The sequence below is a fragment of the Leucoraja erinacea genome, chromosome 6 (assembly GCF_028641065.1).
Source record: "Leucoraja erinacea ecotype New England chromosome 6, Leri_hhj_1, whole genome shotgun sequence".
Lineage (NCBI taxonomy): Eukaryota > Metazoa > Chordata > Chondrichthyes > Rajiformes > Rajidae > Leucoraja > Leucoraja erinaceus.
In genome coordinates, this window is record NC_073382.1 from 44,195,180 (window position 1) to 44,214,588 (window position 19,409).

General features: G+C 45.4%; 1 protein-coding gene across 4 annotated transcripts in view; it reads left to right on the forward strand.

Annotated features, from left to right (window-relative positions):
- Positions 1-19,409, forward strand: part of LOC129698026 (stAR-related lipid transfer protein 13-like) — a 314,800-nt gene that overhangs the window by 257,033 nt on the left and 38,358 nt on the right. For all 4 annotated transcript variants that reach the window (XM_055636844.1, XM_055636845.1, XM_055636847.1 and 1 more), the window contains 2 exons: positions 12,703-12,774; positions 17,351-17,432. In XM_055636844.1, coding sequence (XP_055492819.1) covers positions 12,703-12,774; positions 17,351-17,432 — 154 coding nt within the window. The remainder of the gene's footprint in view (positions 1-12,702; positions 12,775-17,350; positions 17,433-19,409) is intronic.

Genomic DNA, 19,409 nt, shown 5'->3' on the forward strand with positions numbered 1-19,409 from the left:
CGCTCACCCCGGAGACAGTTGCCCCCCCAAGAGCCAATTACACGTTCCCCCAACGTAACCCGTTCACCCAACGCAATATTCCACCACTCACCCATAAGTCCCAACTGCGCAGGCGCGTCATCCCCAACACTCCCTCCCCCTCCTCTTCATCCTCCCTCTTCTCTCCGCTCACCTCCTCCCCTCCTCCCCTCCTCCACTCCTCCACTCCAAGAATTAGAAGCAGCTCTATCTTGCCTTCTGCACTTCTCACTCTGTACGAACATGTTGGATTAATGTTTTGTGAAGCCCCACCCCATTCAAACTGATTCCAAGCATCAGCCCAGTTTTAGCCGAGTGGTTGGATTTTTTGGTATGTGAATGCCTTAAATCTGCTTGGATAAGAAATTAGAGGAAAGCAGTCTTCCTGCTTATTAGAGACACTATTCAGTGGATCGTGTCGAATTAGAGTATTCATTTCATAAATGTATACCATTGTTTTCATTTAACTAAAGGGCCTGTCCCATGAGCATGCGGCAAGCGCGACCAAACTGGAAGCGGGGGCCGCACGGAGGTCGAATGAACCCTGTACAGGGCCTGTCCCACCAGCATGCGACTGCATGCGGCGAGCGCGACCAAACCGGAAGCGAGTTCCGCGCGGAGGTCGAGTGATCCCGTACGAGTTGACGTGAAGTTCGAGCGAAGTCCGCGGGAAGTTCGCACTAGGCGGACGCCGTCATAAGGCGTCGAGGCGGTGCGTACGGCCTCAATGCGGCTGCGGGCCGGCAGGCCGTTGCCGCGCGGAATTTTTGAACAATGTCAGTTTTTCGGAGCCCCGCGCGATGTCGGGACCAGCTCCGCACAACTCCATACAGCTCCGACGATCGAAGTGGTACCGGCCCCGCGAGGCCATAGGGCTCAAATGACCACGTTAGGTCGTGCTTGACGCATGCAGTCGCATGCTCGTGGGACAGGCCCTTTAGTCAGATAGCACTGACAGGTGACTAGATAGGACCAGTACAGTCATTTGATGATCTCCAAGTCAGATAAAGTTGAGCTGAATCTTGCAGGCAAATTATACAGCTTTTTGTCTGATAAATCCATTGAATGCCTAAGGAACCATGCTGCATAACGATTCTACCAAGTAGTTTTACTTTTTTTGCCACCAACTTTTTTGATTGTTTTATCAAGAGGTTTGTTTTGATGTTTGATCATTTGAACGAGAAATGGTCAAATCTGCAGAGAAGTTTGTCATTTTTAGATACACTCACAATAGTTCATGCACTTTCAGCCAGACCTGCATATGTGGCACTTAAAACCTATTGTAGCACATTGATTAATAATGTCTCACCAGCTTAACTCTGATGCACACGTTCTAAGTATGAATGAGTCAAAAAGAGAAGGAAAAGCAAGATAGATAACATTAGACTATTATTATCAAAACTTTTAAATTTCATTATCCAATGATTTCATAGTTCTCTTCATTGGTGAGTAAGCAAATGTGATGCCGTTATTAGTAGAACTTCGCAAGTTTTATCTTTCAACTTTTATTTGGCGCTCTCCCCATGCAGCAGTCAAAGTTTTTTAAATGGAAGTATAAATGTAGGAATGCCAACGTATAAAACAGATGTCTGTACCGTTCAGTGCGTTTTGTTTCATTCTCTTTGTGAACCACATGCCAGATGCTACAGTTTTACTCTTGCAGGAAGGTGAGATGTTATCTAGCATACCTCCCACTCTCGAGTAGCTTAAAAGGTCAAAAAACAAGAAGATGAAAAGCTTCTTGCAGCCAGCATTTTCATTGACTGCACATTGAAAGAGAGCGCTAATGCTTTATATTTGATCAGCCATGACTATTGTTTCTTTTAGACCACCTTGTCAGACACTGTCTTCTGCAAATCTATTGTGCTATAGACCACTGGGGCATCTGACTAGGGCTCTTGCTCCAGGTGCTTACTCCCTCTGGCGCTCTCTCGCTCTCCCCCTGGCGCTCCCTCGCTCTCACTCCATCACGATATCTCAATCTTCATCCCTCGCTCTCGATCCCTCTCTTGCTCTCTCTTGGTCCCTCTCTCCCCCTTGATCCCCATATCCCCCTTGATCCCCATCTCCCCCTTGATCCCCATCTCCCCCTTGATCCCCCCATCCCCCCTTGATCCCCCTCTCCCCCTTGATCCCCCTCGCCCCCTTGATCCCTCCTCCCCCTTGATCCCCCCTCTCCCCCTTGATCCCCATCTCCCCCTTGATCCCCCCCCATCCCCCTTGATCCTCCTCTCCCCCTTGATCCCCCTCGCCCCCTTGATCCCTCCTCCCCCTTGATCCCCCCCCTCCCCCTTGATCCCTCTCCCCCACTTGATCCCTCTCTTGCTCTCCCTCTCTCGATCCCTCTCTCTCTCTCTCTCTCCCTCTCTCTCTCTCTCTCTCTCTCTCTCTCTCTCTCTCTCTCTCTCTCTGTCTCTCTCTCTCTCTCTCTCTCTCTCTCTGTCTCTCTGTCTCTCTCTCTGTCTCTCTGTCTCTCTGTCTCTCTGTCTCTCTGTCTCTCTGTCTCTCTGTCTCTCTGTCTCTCTGTCTCTCTCTCTCTCTGTCTCTCTCTCTCTCTGTCTCTCTGTCTCTCTCTCTCTCCAGCTATTGACCCTGTCCTCTCTACATAAGAGGCTGAAAAGGTGTTCAATTGCCCCCAAGCTTATCCAAATTAATTTGTATTTATTACAGCCAAACATTGCTTATTTTTCAGAAGTGAATAAAGCTGAACGTTACTGAAAAGTCGTCAGTGCTACAGAGCTGAGCAATTTGAACTGTACTCGTTAACTCCATTAACTATGTGGCCGTGGTCAACTTGTGAAATCCCTCAAAATGTTTAAGCAGAGGTTAACTTCTGGAAATAGTGACGGACGGACTTCAGGAGCTGTTTAAATACCAGACGGGTGGTGTATTAATTAATCATCACTGAAGGAGACTAGTCATTACTAGAGTTTTATAAAGTCATGTCTGTAATCCACAATCCTTTTGTTACTTCCTCTTAAAATTGAGACCACAGTGAAAAGATCAGATTTCAGAGATCATCTATGTATCTGAAGTCTGACTCCTTCACTGTGCTCTCAAGTTTGAGGAAGCAGCAACAAGTTCCTTCATTTCAAACATGAAATGCTAAAAGTCTTTTTGAGCACTTCATGTTTTATAAAGTCCAGTAATTATACATAGCACATTTATAAAACTCCAGTAATTCTAAATAGCACATTTTGCAAATTACTACAATGTTTGTTGTGTTTAATAGCCTGATGGCTGCAGGGAAGTAGCTATTCCTGAACCTGGACTTTACAGTTTTCAAGCTCCTGTACCTGCTTCCCGATGGCAATGTTGAAATGAGTGTGTGGCCAGGATGGTGTAGGTCTTTGATGATTTTGGCTGCCTTTTTGAGGCAGCGACTACGATAGATGCCTTAGACGGTGGTGAGGTCAAAGCCGGTGATGGACTGGGCAGTGGTCACAACTTTTTGTAGTCTTTTCCGCTCCTGGACGTTCAAGTTGCCGAACCAGGCCACGATGCAACCAGTCAGAATGCTCTCTACCGTGCACCTGTAGAAGTTTAGGAGAATCCTCTTCGACATGCTGAATCTACATAATCATCTCGGGAAGTAGAGTCGCTGATGTGCCTTCTTTATAATTGCATCGGTGTGCTGGGACCAAGAAAGATCTTCAGAAATATGCATGCCCAGGAATTTGAAGTTATTGACCGATTGTAGACAGCTGCAAAAATAATAGAGTTGCCATCATGGGTGATTTTAACATTTCTAATATAGATTGGGACTGCCATAGTACCAAGGGATTAGACGGGGTGGAATTTGTCAAGTGAGTTCAGGAAAGTTTCTTCAGGCAATCTTCAGAGGTTGGACAGGCTAGATGCAGGAAGATGTTGGGGAAGTCCAGGACAAGGGGTCACAGCTTAAGGATAAGGGGGAAATCCTTTAAAACCGAGATGAGAAAAAACTTTTTTCACACAGAGAGTGGTGAATCTCTGGAACTCTCTGCCACAGAGGGTAGTTGAGGCCAGTTCATTGGCTATATTTAAGAGAGAGTTAGATGTGGCCCTTGTGGCTAAGGGGATCAGAGGGTATGGGGAGAAGGCAGGTACGGGATACTGAGTTGGATGATCAGCCATGATCATATTGAATGGCGGTGCAGGCTCGAAGGGCCGAATGGCCTACTCCTGCACCTAATTTCTATGTTTCTATGTTTCTATCATCCGTATTATGGTACTGGATGTCATAAAATGTATAGGTAAATAATTCCACCAATCTTGATCAGGTATATATCAAAAGACACTGTGGGAAGCTCGAGAACAAATTGCAGGAACCCTGGCTGAATCTTCCTTCAGCTCGAGTGAGATGCTGGAAGACTGGAGGGTGCAAAGAAACACTTATGACTATGGACCAGTGGACCAAACATCTCCAATACGTGTTATAGGAGAGGATTTTGGAGGGGTAAGATATCCTGGATGTGGGAGCATAGGTTGATTAGGGATAGTTAGCATGGTTTTAGGTGTGCAATGTGATTGAGTTTTTTTGAAGAAGTATTTCTATGTACATTGTCTATATGGATTTCAGCAAGGGCTTTGATAAGGATCTGCATAGCAGGCTGCTCTGGAAGGTTAAATCGCATGGAATTCAGGGAGAGTTGGCTAAACGGATACAGAATTGGCTTCACGGAAGGAAGCGGAGGATGATGGTGGAAGGGTGTTTTATGTGGGGGTTTTTCTTGACCCCTGTGCCTCAGGGTGGTGAACAGAGCTTTTGGCACATTGGCCTTCATCATTCATGGAATTGAGCATAGACGTTGGGATAGACACAAAGTGCTGAAGTATCTCAACGGATCAGGCAACATCTCTGGAGAAAAAGGATGGGTGACATTTCGGGTCTGAACCCTCCTTTGAGTCTGAAGAAGGGTTCCGACCCAAAACGTCACCAGTATGAGGAAGGGTCCTGACCTGAAACGTCAGCATCCTTTTTCTCCAGAGATGCTGCCTGACCCGCTGAGTTACTCCAGCACTTTGTGTTTCTCTTCAGTATTAATCAGCATCTGCAGTTCTTTTCTACACATTGAAGTTGGATGTTATGTTACAATTATACAAGATCGGTGAGGCTGCATTTGGGGTATTTTGTTTAATTTTGTTCACCCTGCCATTAAACTGGAAAGAACGCAAAGACGTTTTTTGTGGATGTTGCCTTTGTTCCTTAGAGTGCAGGAAGCTGAGGGATGGTCTTATAAATGTGCACAAAATCATGAGGGGAATAGATAGGGTAGATACACAGTGTCTTTTACCCAGAGTAGGGGAATCAAGAACCTGAGTTCATAGGTTTAAGATGAAAGGGGCAAGATTTAAAGGGAAACCTAGGGCCAACCTTTTCACACAGGGGTTGGTGGGTATGTGGAACGAGCTGCCAGAGATAATAATAATAATAATAAATTTTATTTATGGGCGCCTTTCAAGAGTCTCAAGGACACCTTACAAAAAATTTAGTAAGTAGAGGAAAAACATGTAAGGGGAATGAAATAAATAGTAGAGACATGACTAGTACACAAATTAAAGACAGAATTCAATTCAAAACATAATATGAGGCAATTCAAGCACAGATGAAAAGGGAGGGAGACGTGGGGCTAAGGATAGGCAGAGGTCAAGAGATGGGTCTTGAGGTGGGACTGGAAGATGGTGAGGGACACGGAATTGCGGATCGGTTGGGGGAGGGAGTTCCAGAGCCTGGGAGCTGCCCTGGAGAAGGCTCTGTCCCCCAAACTGCGGAGGTTGGACTTGTGGATGGAGAGGAGATCGGCTGATGTGGATCTGAGGGACCATGAGGGTTGGTAGGGGGAGAGGAGGTCAGTGAGATATGGGGGAGCCAGATGGTGGAGGGCTTTGTAGGTGAGGACCAGGATTTTGTAGGTGATCCGGTGGGAGATGGGAAGCCAGTGAAGTTGTTTGAGGACTGGAGTGATGTGATGCCAGGATTTGGTGTGGGTGATGAGTCGGGCGGCTGCGTTCTGGACCAGTTGGAGTCGGTTGATGTAGGTGGAGCTGATGCTAAGGAGAAGTGAGTTGCAGTAGTCCAGTCGGGAGGAGATGAAGGCATGGATGAGTCTTTCAATAGCGGGAGGTGTGAGAGAGGGTCTGAGTTTGGCGATGTTGCAGAGGTGAAAGAAGGAGGTTTTAATGACATGGCGGATGTGAGGCTCAAGGGAGAGGGTGGAATCAAAGATCACGCCAAGGTTTGCGGGCCTGGGGAGATGGGGAGACAGTGGTGCCGTCGATGGTGAGAGTGGGGTTATTGATTTTGCTGAGTGTGGATTTGGAGCCTATGAGGAGGAATTCTGTTTTATCGCTGTTGAGTTTGCGGAAGTTATGTTGCATCCAGGTTTTTATAGCTGACAAACAGGAGTTGATATGGGAGAGGGGGGGGTTGTGGGGGGATTTAGTGCCGAGGTAGATCTGGGTGTCATCGGCGTAACAGTGGAAGTCCAGGATGTAGTTGAGACGGCATTTAAAAGTCGATGTACACATACAGGAACGTTTTCGAGGGCAAATGGGCCCGACTTAGATGGGACTTTGAAAATGGCGCCAAAACCTGCTGTCTCTTGCATATGGACTCAGTGGCGCTGTTTCTATGCATTCTGTACTAAACCAGGGATTGTACTCGTGTCTGGCAATAATCTAACTGATCTGTATGCAAAGAAAGAATTTCACTGTACTTGGTACACGTGATGATCAAAAATCATTGAACCATGGGGCGGCACAGTGGCTCAGCAGTGGAGTTGCTGCCTTACTGCGCCAGAGACACGGGTTCAATCCTGACTACGGGTGTTGCCGGTATGGAGTTTGTACGTTCCCCCTGCGTAGGTTTTCTCTGGGTGCTTCGGTTTCCACCCACACTCCAAGGACGTACAGGGTTCCGGGTTAATTGGCTTCAGTAAATTTGGGCGGCAGTGTGGCACAGCAGTAGAGTTGCTGCCTTACAGCGCTTGCAGCACTGGAGACCCGGGTTCGATCCCGACTATGTTTGCTGTCTGTTCGGAGTTTGTACGTTCTCACTGTGATCTGTGTGGATTTTCTCCAAGATGTTCGGTTTTCTCCCACATTCCAAAGAAGTACAGGTATGTAGGTAAATTGGCTTGGTATAAGTGTAAATTGCCCTGAGTGTGTGTGTAGGATTGTGTTAATATGCGGGGACCTCTGGTCCGTGCGGACTTAGTGGACCGTAGGGCCTGTTTCCGTGCTGTATCTCTCAAGACTAAAGTCATTGATCTTGGCTTAAAAGCTTATTTCTGTGCTGTATGACTACCACCATGGAAGTTTGTGCCGTTAACAAATGCAATATTTTGCAACAGCACTATTTTGTCGGTTGCTTTTGCTCCCTATTCACTCCAGCACCAACTCTTTACCACATCTCCTTGGGGCAATACTATTTTTTTCAGGCACAGCCATGTAAGGGCAGGTCACAGACAAATGTTGAGAACAGCAAGGTGGGGGGCCAGGAACGCATACCATCCTCACGCATTACTGCAGAAGTGCTGACATACTGAGGTTTGTCAGTTTCAAATGAGATCCAGCATTCTTAAACGCAGGAGGCAGGCTTAGGAACGGAATGAGCTTATTCTGAATACGTTCATTCTGCCTTTCAATCATTACCGTTCCCACAAAAAGCAACAACCCTGTCTCTGAAAAGTTCCCTTTGAACAAATGCCTGATTATATGGGTAGGGACCTGTACGTTTAACCCAAAGGTGGTGTCTGTCTGCATGAGCAGCTGTCAGTGTGTATGGATATACAGGTATGTGGTATGTTCTAAAATGACTGAGTGAATATTTATCCGTTTGGAATTTCAGATGATTTTGAAAACGGCTCTTTTATTTAGCAGGCAAGCAAGAATCACTTTTGTTTTAGTGTTGTGAATGTGCTAACTGTGAATTATATTTGTAAATTTAAAATCTATCCTATTTATTTTTGGCATAATTTAATGATTTTATCATTTGACCAGTTCTCTGTCTTAGATTGCCTCGGTAACTTGTTTTTGATCTACTGCGTTGTGTAGTGTAAAAATAGGTTGGCTTTGGCAAGATTATCAAATAGTTTGATTGAATTTGAAGAAAAGGTACACCCTGAAAACAAGCCCTTCCTCCCATGATAGACACAAAATTCTGGAGTAACTCAGCGGGTCATCTCTTGAGGAAAAAGAATGCGTGACATTTCAGGACGGAACCCTTCTTCACCTTCTTGAGGTGTTCCAGTACATTGTGTCTGTCTTTGGTATAAACCAAAGATAGTTCTTTGCAGTTCTTTGTTTACAGACCTGTTATGCTGCAAGTAAGAATTTCATTGTTCTGTTTCTGGTACATATGGCAATTGAATAATTGACTTATAACAGCATTTAAAAGACTTTTGGACAGGTACATTAGAAAGGTTTAGAAGGATACGTGGCACTTGCAGGTAAATGGCACTTGCTTAGATGGGGCATCTTGGTCGGTCGGCTTGGACGAAGGGCCTATTTCCGTGCTGTGTGACTATGACTCAGCAGGCACTGGACATGTGGGGCCTGGAATCTCAGGCTTTGCGACCAATGCAATCAGTCTGAGTGTCACTGTGGTCACCGAGCTCTCTGGGTTGTGGTGGTGAACAGCCCAGGAAACTAAAGTCTTCCAGGACAAGGGGTCACAGCTTAAGGATAAAGGGAAAATCCTTTAAAACCGAGATGAGGAGAACTTTTTTCACACAGAGAGTGGTGAATCTCTGGAACTCTCTGCCACAGAGGGTAGTTGAGGCCAGTTCATTGGCTATATTTAAGAGGGAGTTAGATGTGGCCCTTGTGGCTAAGGGGATCAGGGGGTATGGAGAGAAGGCAGGTACGGGATACTGAGTTGGATGATCAGCCATGATCATATTGAATGGCGGTGCAGGCTCGAAGGGCCGAATGGCCTACTCCTGCACCTAATTTCTATGTTTCTATGACATGAGCACCATCACCCACCAGCACAGTCCCTCAGTCACCGTTGTCCCACAGGCAGCCATTGCAGGCTGCTCCTTCAGTTGGGGCCACGATTAGAGGATATTATCTACAAGGAGAGGATGGACAGGCGGGTTGTTTTCTCTGAAGCGTCAGAGGTTGAGGGGAGTCCTGATAGAAGCATATAAAACTATGAGAGGCATAGATAGGGTAGACCGTCAGAACCTTTTTCTCCAGGGCATAAATGTCCAACTCCAGAGAGCAAAGATTAAGGTGAGAGGGGATATGTTTTTACACAGAAGGTGGTGGGTGCCTACGTCACTCTGCCAGGGGTGGTGGGCATGGAGACAGATATGATGGTAATGTTTAAGAGGCTTTTAGATAGGCACAGAAACAGCAGGTACAAAGTTTCCCTTCCAGTTTTAGAAATAATATTCCAAATACAACGAGTGATTTTTTTTTGTTTGAAGAGATGATGAAAGTTATCCTGGGGTATGCTGTAGGTTAAAGATTTGCTTACTGAGGAAACTCCTGTCAAGTGGCTACGAGATGGATGTTGTTCAAGGTCCTTGTTGATCTAATTAATATTTTCAGGCCAATCAAAATCCAGAAATAGTTTTGGATTTGTTTGCCATGTTGCCAGCTACTGGGAATCTTTCAACGAGGTGGTACTTGACAGTTTATTTTCCCCCTTAGGATAGAAGTAGGATGAATGAAACTGTATGTGGGTAGACACCATTGATGAGATCATTGTCTAGGCCATTCTGCACACCTGGAGCTGTGGAAGGCAGGCTTTTATAAGAAATGTCAGGGCAGGTTGGAGAGGTCATATAACCCATGGCATTTAGAAGAGCACAGATTATAGTTCCTAACTCCACCTCAACTGTCAGAACTGTGGTTTCTGATAACTTGATAGTCTGCAGCCCTGGTCACCCCATTACCTGAAGGATGTGATCATATTGAATGGCGGTGCAGGCTCGAGGGGCCGAATGGCCTACTCCTGCACCTATTTTCTATGTTTCTATGTTGCGGCTCTGGATAGCGTGCAGAGGAGGTTTATCAGAATACTGCCTGGATTAGAGGGTATCAACTATAAAGAGAATTTGGACATGCTTTGTATTCTCTGTAATGCCAGAGGTTGAGGAGAGACCTGACAGAAGTATATAAATTTATGAGAGCCATGGATAGGGTAGACAGATCTTTATTCCTGAGTGGTAGCACAATGGCACAGCAGTAAAGTTGCTGCCTTACAGCGCCAGAGAACCTGATTTAATCCTGACTACGGGTGCTGTCTGTACGGTGTTTGTACATTCACCCTATGACCGCATAGGTTTCCTCTGGAGCATCATGGATGGCATGAACGAGTGCACCAAAGGGCCTGTTTCAGTGCTGTACGACTCAAATTGAAGCCCAGATCTTTGCAAAATCCAAGAAATGCATCGTAAAGCTGAGATGGCAATAATTTAATTTTAAAGTGCAGTCATTTTAATGCATTTATAACCAACAGATGGTAGACATGAGACAAATTGTCAGTATTTCCCTAAGGAGACACTAAGCAGCAGTTGAAACTGTGCTCACCACATTAGCTGTTATTGATCTCAAGCAAGACCCTGTGTTATAAGTAGTGCAGTCACTGAAAGGAGTGGAGTCAATTGTTCCCGCTGTCTAAATCAGTGGCCCCCAAACTTGATCAAAATTGATCAAGCAGATGCAGCCCATTTCTGAAGAGAACACGATAAATGAAATGTTAATTCTGTTGGAGTTTTCAAAACTTTTTACTTTGGCTTTGCAGCTTTCCAATCATAAAATTAAAGTATTAAATAAAAATCAAGTTAACTACCGGTAGTTAAAATCAAAATTAAAGCGTGTTATAAAAGACTGGCATGAATATTGTGACGACAATGAATGCTCCTACCGCCTAACTTGTGTATGCTGAAACGTGCACAACTGCAAGGGGAACCTCAATGAAACTTACTGAATAGTGAAAGGCCTGGATAGTGTGGATGTGAAGAGGGTGTTTCCACTACTGAGAGTCTAGCACTAGAGGTTGTAGCCTCAGCACTAAAGGATGTTCCTTTAGGAAGGAGACGAGGAGGAATTTCTTTAGTCAGAGGGTGGTGAATCTGTGGAATTCATTGGCACGGACAGCTGTGGAGGCTAAATAACTGGGTAGTTTTAAGGCAGAGACTGACAGAGTCTTGAGTAGTACAGGTGTTGGGGAGAAGGCAGGAGAATGGGATTGAACGTGAAAGATAAATCAGCCATGATTGAATGGCGGAGTAGACTTAATGGACTGAATGGCCTAATTCTGCTCCTATAACTTATGAAGTTATGATTGCACATTCAACCTTTTCAGCAACCATTGTAATATTCCATAATTTTCTCTGAAAAGTTTGGACCATCTCACGGCCCAGTTTCAATCCTTTGTGGCCCAATTTTGAACCCCAATCAGATGTTGGCAACTTGCAGTCTGCATGCAATGCACTACTTGGGGATGCTTTTGAGCTTTCCTTCTTCTCCCTGTTCCTGTTGGGCCGAAGACAGGGGCGGAAATCGCCGTCAAAACATGGGGGGGACACACACAATTTATTGGCGCATGTGCGTGCGCGCGCGCGCACACACACACACACACACACACACACACACACACACACACACACACACACACACACACACACACACACACACACACACACACACACACACACACACATACACACACATACACACACATACACACCCCCCCCCCCTTTGGAGGCTTCGCCCTGAGGACGGTAAAATCGCTGACCTTGTTGGTGACCGACTCCGAACTCCAGCAACAGCAGCTTCGTCCACCCCGAATCGTGGGGCTTGAATCGGCCCATTCGCAGGGTTTCATCGCCCGGCGCGGCTTAAAACCAGCCGCGGTATCTTCCATCCCCCGGCGGGGGCTTCAACATCGGGAGCCTCGATCGCCTCAACGCAGCAATTTGACTGTGGGGCGATGGAAGGTCCCGCGGCCGATTTTATGCCGAGCCGGGCGATGAAATGCCCTGCGAATGGGCCAATTCAAGCTCTACTCTATGATCTTTACTCCACCAGAACGTCTCCCACCTCCAATCATCGCGCTGAATCATCATGTCCCGCTCCCCCCCTCCCCCTACTGACTGACGTCTCTCTCGTCCAATCGGCGCCCTCGATCATAGTCCCACCCCCACTGTTTCGTGGAAATTGAAAAAAGTTTTCTCACCAAATTTAAAAATCCGGATTACAAAACATGGGGGGGAATGTCCCCCACGTCTCAAAACATAGAGGGGACGTGTCCCCCATGTTCCCCCCCGGACTTTCGCCCATGTAAGATGCAGAACCTTGAAAATGTTGTACCACCAGACTCAGGAAAAGCTTCCCCTCTGTTATCAGGCTTCTGAACAGTCCTTCCATTAGCTAGGGTGCTGTTCGATTCACCTCTACCCCATTGCGGATATAGGATTTTATCAATGGAACTGGTGTGCTACAATGCAGAAAACTGTATTCTACGTCTCGTATCTTTGACTTTTGCTCTATGTGTTGTACTTGCGTTTGACTGGTTTGTATTTCTGCTTAGTATTATCTGATCGGTTTGGATAGCATGCAGAATGAAACTTTTCATTGTACCTTTGTATGCATGACAATAATAAAACTAAACCTAGAGGTACAATTTAGTGCAATACTTGGGCTGAATGCTGAGTGGATTTTAATATGCCTTTCCTTTCTCTCCAGAAATAGATGCCAAGGAAGCCTGTGAGTGGCTGCGAGCTGCAGGATTCCCTCAGTATGCACAACTGTATGAAGGTAAGTTTGGGTTTTGTGGCCCTTGCCGTCCAAAGTGTATTGAAAATTGGATGAACTAGTGTGAGTAGGGAGAAAACAACTCACAATTCCTGAAACAAATCCTTGTTCATTCATGAAGATGCGAGAAACTACTGGATGCTGAAATATTGCATGGAAAACAAAGCGCTGGAAGAACTCAGTGGGTTAGGCAGCATCTCTGGAGGAACTGGATAGGTGATGTTTTGGGACTTGGGACATCAGATCTGACTTTTGGCATCAAGTTCAGCACAGGCAGTGTGGGCTGAAGGTGCTGTACTGTTCTATGTAAACAGTAAATATGTGAAAACTGGGCGACAAGTATAGTTTGGTCATGATAGACAATAGGTGCAGGAGTAGGCCATTCGTCCCTTTGAGCCACAACTGCCATTCACTGTGATCATGGCTGATCATCCACAATCAGTACCCCGTTCCTGCCTTCTCGCCATATCCGTTGACTCCGCCATCTTTAAGAGCTCTACCTAACTTCTCTTGAAAGCAACCAGAGAATTGGCCTCCACTGCCTTCTGAGGCGGAGAATTCCATTGATTCACAACTTTCTGGGTGAAAACGTTTTTCCTCGTCTCCGTTCTAAATGGCCAATCTCTTATTCTTAAAACTGTAGCCCCTGGTTCTGGACTCCCCCAACATCGGGAACATTTCCTGCCTCTAGCGTGTCCAATCCCTTAATAATCTTTTATGTTTCAATAAGATACCCTCTCATCCTTCTGAGTATACAAGCTCAGCCGCTCCATTCTATCAACATATTACAATCCCGCCATCCCGGGAATTAACCTTGTGAACCTACGCTGCACTCCCTCAATAGCAAGATAGTAAAGCATTAAAATCCTGAGTATATTTATTGCCCTTCAAGGGAGGGAGGGAGTGTCGGTGGATAGTGTAAGAACTCAGGACAAAGTTTGTTTGTTTGATTTAATGCTGGCTTTCAGTGCAAGATTTAGACTTTAGAGATACAGCGTGGAAACAGGCCGTTTGGTTCACCGAGTCCACGCTAACCAGCGATCACCCCATACACTAAAACTATCCTACACACTAGGGGAAATTTGTGATTTTACCCGAGCCAATTAACCCACAAACCTGTATGTCTTTGGAGTGTGGGAGGGAACCAGAGAAAACCCACGTGGTCACAGGGAGAATGTACAAACTCCGTACAGACGACACCCATAGTCAGGATCGAACCCGGGTCTCTGGCGCTCTACTGCTACGCCACTGTGCCGCCCTTTGCTGTTGAGCATAACAGGCCGGTTAACCCAATACACATAGATAAGATATAATATAATGTGTGAAGATGGACATCATTGATGAGATCACTGTCTGGGAATGGAGTGACTGGAAAGTTCTTACTGTGATGTGTCAAAGACCCAAAAGCACTTCCGAGAAAATAATGAGCAAAGTTTTTTTGCAGCTTATTGTCATACATTTTCTATTCCGCTCTCTGCCTCTCCATTTGTCTCACACTTTTATCACTTCCATCATTGTGCCATGCCCTAGTTTGCACGTAGTCACTTGGAAAGTCCGACCAGTTGCACTTGGATTCACAGAGTCAGAACCAATTGTTTGCAGTGTGAAATCTGATTTATTTTCCATCTAATTATGTTTGGGTCAACAAGATTGGTGGCTGGATGATTGCCAGAAGCCAACTCAATGACTCAATCCCGGGAGAGTAACAAGTCTGTCAGTGTAACAGCAATACACAGACCTCTATTAGGCCATTGTCGTTTGACAAACTACCAATTGAACCATCTAATCTGCATCCGTAAAACTAGACCGGTAATAATGAATGCTGTGGATATCTTTAGAAAGTGTATTCCAATTTTGCATTTTGTAAATGCATTGTCAATGATTTTAAAAGGTTATCCAGACAATTAAAAAGGAAAAAATAATCCAATCTCTTTTAACATTAAAAACATATAACGGTGCCACACCCCCTTCACCCCCCCAATGTCTGTCCCGAACATGATGCCAGGTTAAATTCATCTCCTCTGCTTGCATGTGATCCATGCCCATGCATTCCCTGCTATACATGTGCTCTAAGAAGCCTCTTAAACACCATTGCCATTCTTGCTTCCACCACTACCCCTGGCAGCGCATTTCAGGCACTCACCACTGTGAAAGAAAAATCTTGTCTCGCATAATTCCTCTAAACGTTGCTCCTCTCCTCCTTAAAGCTATGGCCGTTCGCTTTTGACATTTCACCTCTGATGTAAAGGATTCTGACTGTCTACCTTATAATTTCTCTCATAATTTAATGTATTTCTACCAAGAATATAGTTCCATTCAACTAAGACCCTCGGGATCTCATGGAAGCTAATTATTTCTATTCTCCTTTCCTTTCCCATACTGACTCACCTATCTGTCCTGTGCCTCCTCCATTGCCAGTGAGACTACACGCAAACTGGAGGAACAGCACCTCCTGTTCCGTTTGGGTAACTCACAACCCAGCGGTATGAACATTGGATCCTCCAATGCTTCTCATAACCCCCCCCCCCCCACCTTTACCAGCAACCTGCCACCCCTCCCCCCCCCCCTCCCACCTTCCCTCTCCTGAACCCCACCTGGACTCTCACCTATTTCTCCCCACGACTCTCCCCTTCCTGCCGAGTTCCTCCCTCTGGCTTTATACTCTGCAACTTTTCAAATATGTCTCACAAACCTTCCTTCCTTTCTTATCTATGGCCTTTGTCCCAACAGCTGACTATCAAAATCCCCCTGCCTCACCCATGTCGACCAGGTACTGCCAGTGACGGACTGGCAGGGTGTCAGCTTGCCCGATGGCAAGTGGGCCCCTGATGAAGTGGCCCCCCTATATCAAGTGGGCCCCTGATGAAGTGGGCCCCTTTTGTCTCCTGGCAACCAATATTTTTAGACCCAGTCTGCCACTGGGTACTGCTTCTCCCTTTTCCAGGTTTCTTCTCCCCTCTCTCCCCCAACCCGCACCCTCCCTATAGTCAGTCTACAGAAGAGCATCTTTGACTGTGTAGCACGTAACAAACATACCTCAGTGACAATGATATAAACTATACTAAAACTAAGGCCCAAAACATCACCTCTCCATGTGTAGAAATAAAGAACTCCAGGTGCTGGTTTGTACCAAAGATAGACACAAAGTGTTTGAGTAACTCAGTTGGTCAGGCAGCACCTCTGGAGAAAAAGGATGGGTGACATTCAGCGATGTTTCAATCTGAAGTAGAAACAGGCCCTTCAGACTGAAAGAAGGGTTCCAACCCAAAATGTCACCTATCCTTTTCCTCCAGAGGTACTGCCTGACCTGCTGAGTTACTCCAGCACTTTGTCTCCTTTTTGCGTTGACTTTTAAACATTAGATATATAGCGTAGAAACAGGCCCTTCGGCCCACTGAGTCCATACCGACCAGCAATAAATTCATACATCAGCACTATTGTACACACTAGGGACAATTTGCAATATACAGAAGCCAATTAACTTACAAAGCTGCACATCTTTAGAGGGCAGGAAGAAATCGGATCACCTGGAGAAAACCCACACGGTCACAGGGAGAATGTACAAACTCCGTACAGATAGCACCCGTAGTCAGGATCGAACCCAGTCTCTGGCACTGTAAGGCAGCAACTCTACCACTGTGCCACCCATGACTGAATGTTTTTTTTATATTAATATTTAATTTTGGGTACTAGTATCTCCCAGAATACTAAATCTTGGCAGGATGTGAAACACTATAACCACAATTCCCAGATCAATTGCAACTCTTCAAAAATCTGACCATTGTGAAATAAAAGTCAAATTTGCTGGAATTTTATTTTAACAAAGGTCATATTGCAAAATGTCTCCTTGTATATGTGTCTCAGATCATGTTCTGCAAGGTTGTACTTGTGTATTCCCTAATCTCCACTGGAAGTGGTCCTTCAGCATGTTCAATCCATACTAGTTCTATTAAGAGTTACTAGAATAATGCCTGGGTTAGAAGGCATTGGCTATAGGCGGAGATTGTACAGACATTGATTGTTTTCTCTACAATGCCAGAGGTTGAGGGGAGACCTGGTAGAAGTATGTAAAATTATGGGAGGCATAGATAGGATGGACAGTCAGAATTTTTATCTAGGGTGGAAATCTCAAAGATTAGAAGGCATAGCTTTAAGGTGAGAGGGGAAAGTTTAAAAAAAAAAGTGCAGGGCATGTTTTTTTATAGAAGGTGGTGGGTGCCTGCAACATGCTGTCTCGGGTGTGGTGGTTTGGGCAAATACAACAGTGGCACTTAAGGGCTTTTGGATAGGCACATGGATATGCAGGGAATGGAGGGATACGGATCATATGCAGGCAGGTAAGAGTTGGTCTTGGCATCATGTTCGGCATAGACAATGTGGGCCCAAGGGCCTGTTCCTATGCTGTACATGTTTTAAGAGCAATCCAGCTTGTCCCAATTTCTTGCTCTTTCCCCAACCCTGTCAACTTTTTAAAACTATATGTAAAAAGCATGCAGTTTATTAACCAAGCTTTTTGTGTTAACTCCCCTTATCGCAATGTAGTTCTGATAAATGATCACGATGTTTTGGTTTATTGCAGATTCCCAATTCCCAATTGACATTGTTTCCGTGAAGAAAGATCATGATTTTCTTGACAAAGATTTCATAGAACCACTTTGTAGGTAAGGAGTGAAACACAATTTATTCAGTTTAACTGTAAATGAAATAGTTCCTCATTTTGAATCAAATTGCAATTTTGCCTTCACCATTTCAGTCTCTGTTAACCCAATATAGATTTTATGAAAGGATGGTGGCAGCAAACTATAGCCACAAAACCATATCCTGGATATATTATGTCAGCATACGATTCACATTCTCAATGAACAGGGAATATATTTTATAGCATGCTATCATACTCGTATGTTTAGCGATACAGCATAAAAATAGGCCCTTCGGCCCACCGAGTCAATGCTGACGAGTGATCATATGTACCATTACACCATAAGAAAGTCCACACAGGCCGCGTCCATAGTCAGAATTAAACCCGGGTTTCTGGCACTGTGAGGCAGCAACTCTACCGCTTTCAGCAGTGTATTTCGTGCATCTGTTGAGAATTCATATGACAAACAAAGCTCTGACTGTTACCCATGTAGAACCATTACATTGTGAACAGAGGGTCATATACAATCGATTTCTGTGGTGGTAGAATATATCTGAACAATACAGATTTGTCATTATCTTTGGAAATGATGAGGGCACTGTGATCAATGTCACTCTTCTGCTCTCTGTGAGAAGACAGGATCTTTGCTCGTTATAACTGGAGCCAGGATTTAGCCATAAATGCCATGTGTCTTTTCTTGCCTTTTTTGATGATTTCACCAGGATAATGCCTTTTTCATGATCGAGTGACAAAATCAGCCTTTTTTTGCCGTTTTTCTAAAAGGTTATGCTATTTTCTCTAGTTGTACCGTGATTACAATGATGTTTTCTATGTTAACACGTTAATATTAATGTTATTATTAACGTGTTAACATAGTATAACTTACAAGAAATTTTCCACCACCGGGGCGAAAACCAGGGTACCACCCGGGTCGTTCATTCATTCGTGCCGCTGCCCGCTGGTTCAGTTTTCTCCAAGATCTATTTAAGAAAGAACTGCAGGTGCTGGAAAAATCTAGTTTCTCCAGCAAAAAATGCTGGAGAAACTCAGCGGGTGAGGCAGCATCTATGGAGAGAAGGAATACGTGATGTTTCGGGTCGAGACCTTCAGACTGATGTGGGGGGGGCGCAGAAAAAGAAAGGAAGAGGCAGAGACAGTAGGACTAGAATGAGAGCTGGGGAGGGGGAGGAAGGAGAAGACAAGGGGTATCTAAAATTAGAGAAGTCAATGTTGATGCCGCTGGGGTGTAGACTAAACATAACCTATTTTCAACCTAAGTCTCCAGTCAGGGAGGGTACCAGGTCTGTGGAAAACATCATGTCTCGTGCCAGTTCCCAAAGCCGGGCGGCCGACCGAGATCAACGACTACAGACCGGTGGCCCTCACATCTCATATCATGAAGACAATGGAGCGGCTACTCATTCGTCTCCTGAGACCACAAGTCCAGCACGCACTCGACCCACTACAGTTTGCGTACCAGGAGAACATTGGTGTGGATGACGCAGTCCTCTACATGCTGCACCGGATCTACTCCTTTTTGGACGAACAAGATGGCTACATGAGGATTATGTTCTTCAACTTTTAAAGTGCATCCAACACCATCCAACCCCTGATTCTGAAAGACAAGCTTGAGAAGATGGGGGTGGACTCCACCTTTATCTCCTGGATATACAACTACCTGACGGGTCAACCACAGTTTGTTAAGCTGGGGGACTGTGTTTCCGGGACAGTGGTGTGCAATGTTGGAGCCCCACAGGGAACGGTTCTGGCCCCATTCATCTTCACCCAGTGTACTGCAGACTTCAATTATAAGTCTGACACATGCCACGTACAGAAATATTCAGATGACACAGCGATTGTGGCCTGTGTAAGGAACGGGCATGAGGAGGAATTCAGTGACTTGACCAGTGCCTTCTGTGTCTGGAGTAAAGAGAACTGTCTCATCCTGAATACAACCAAGACTAAAGAGATGGTGGTTAACTTTGGCAGGTGGTTAACT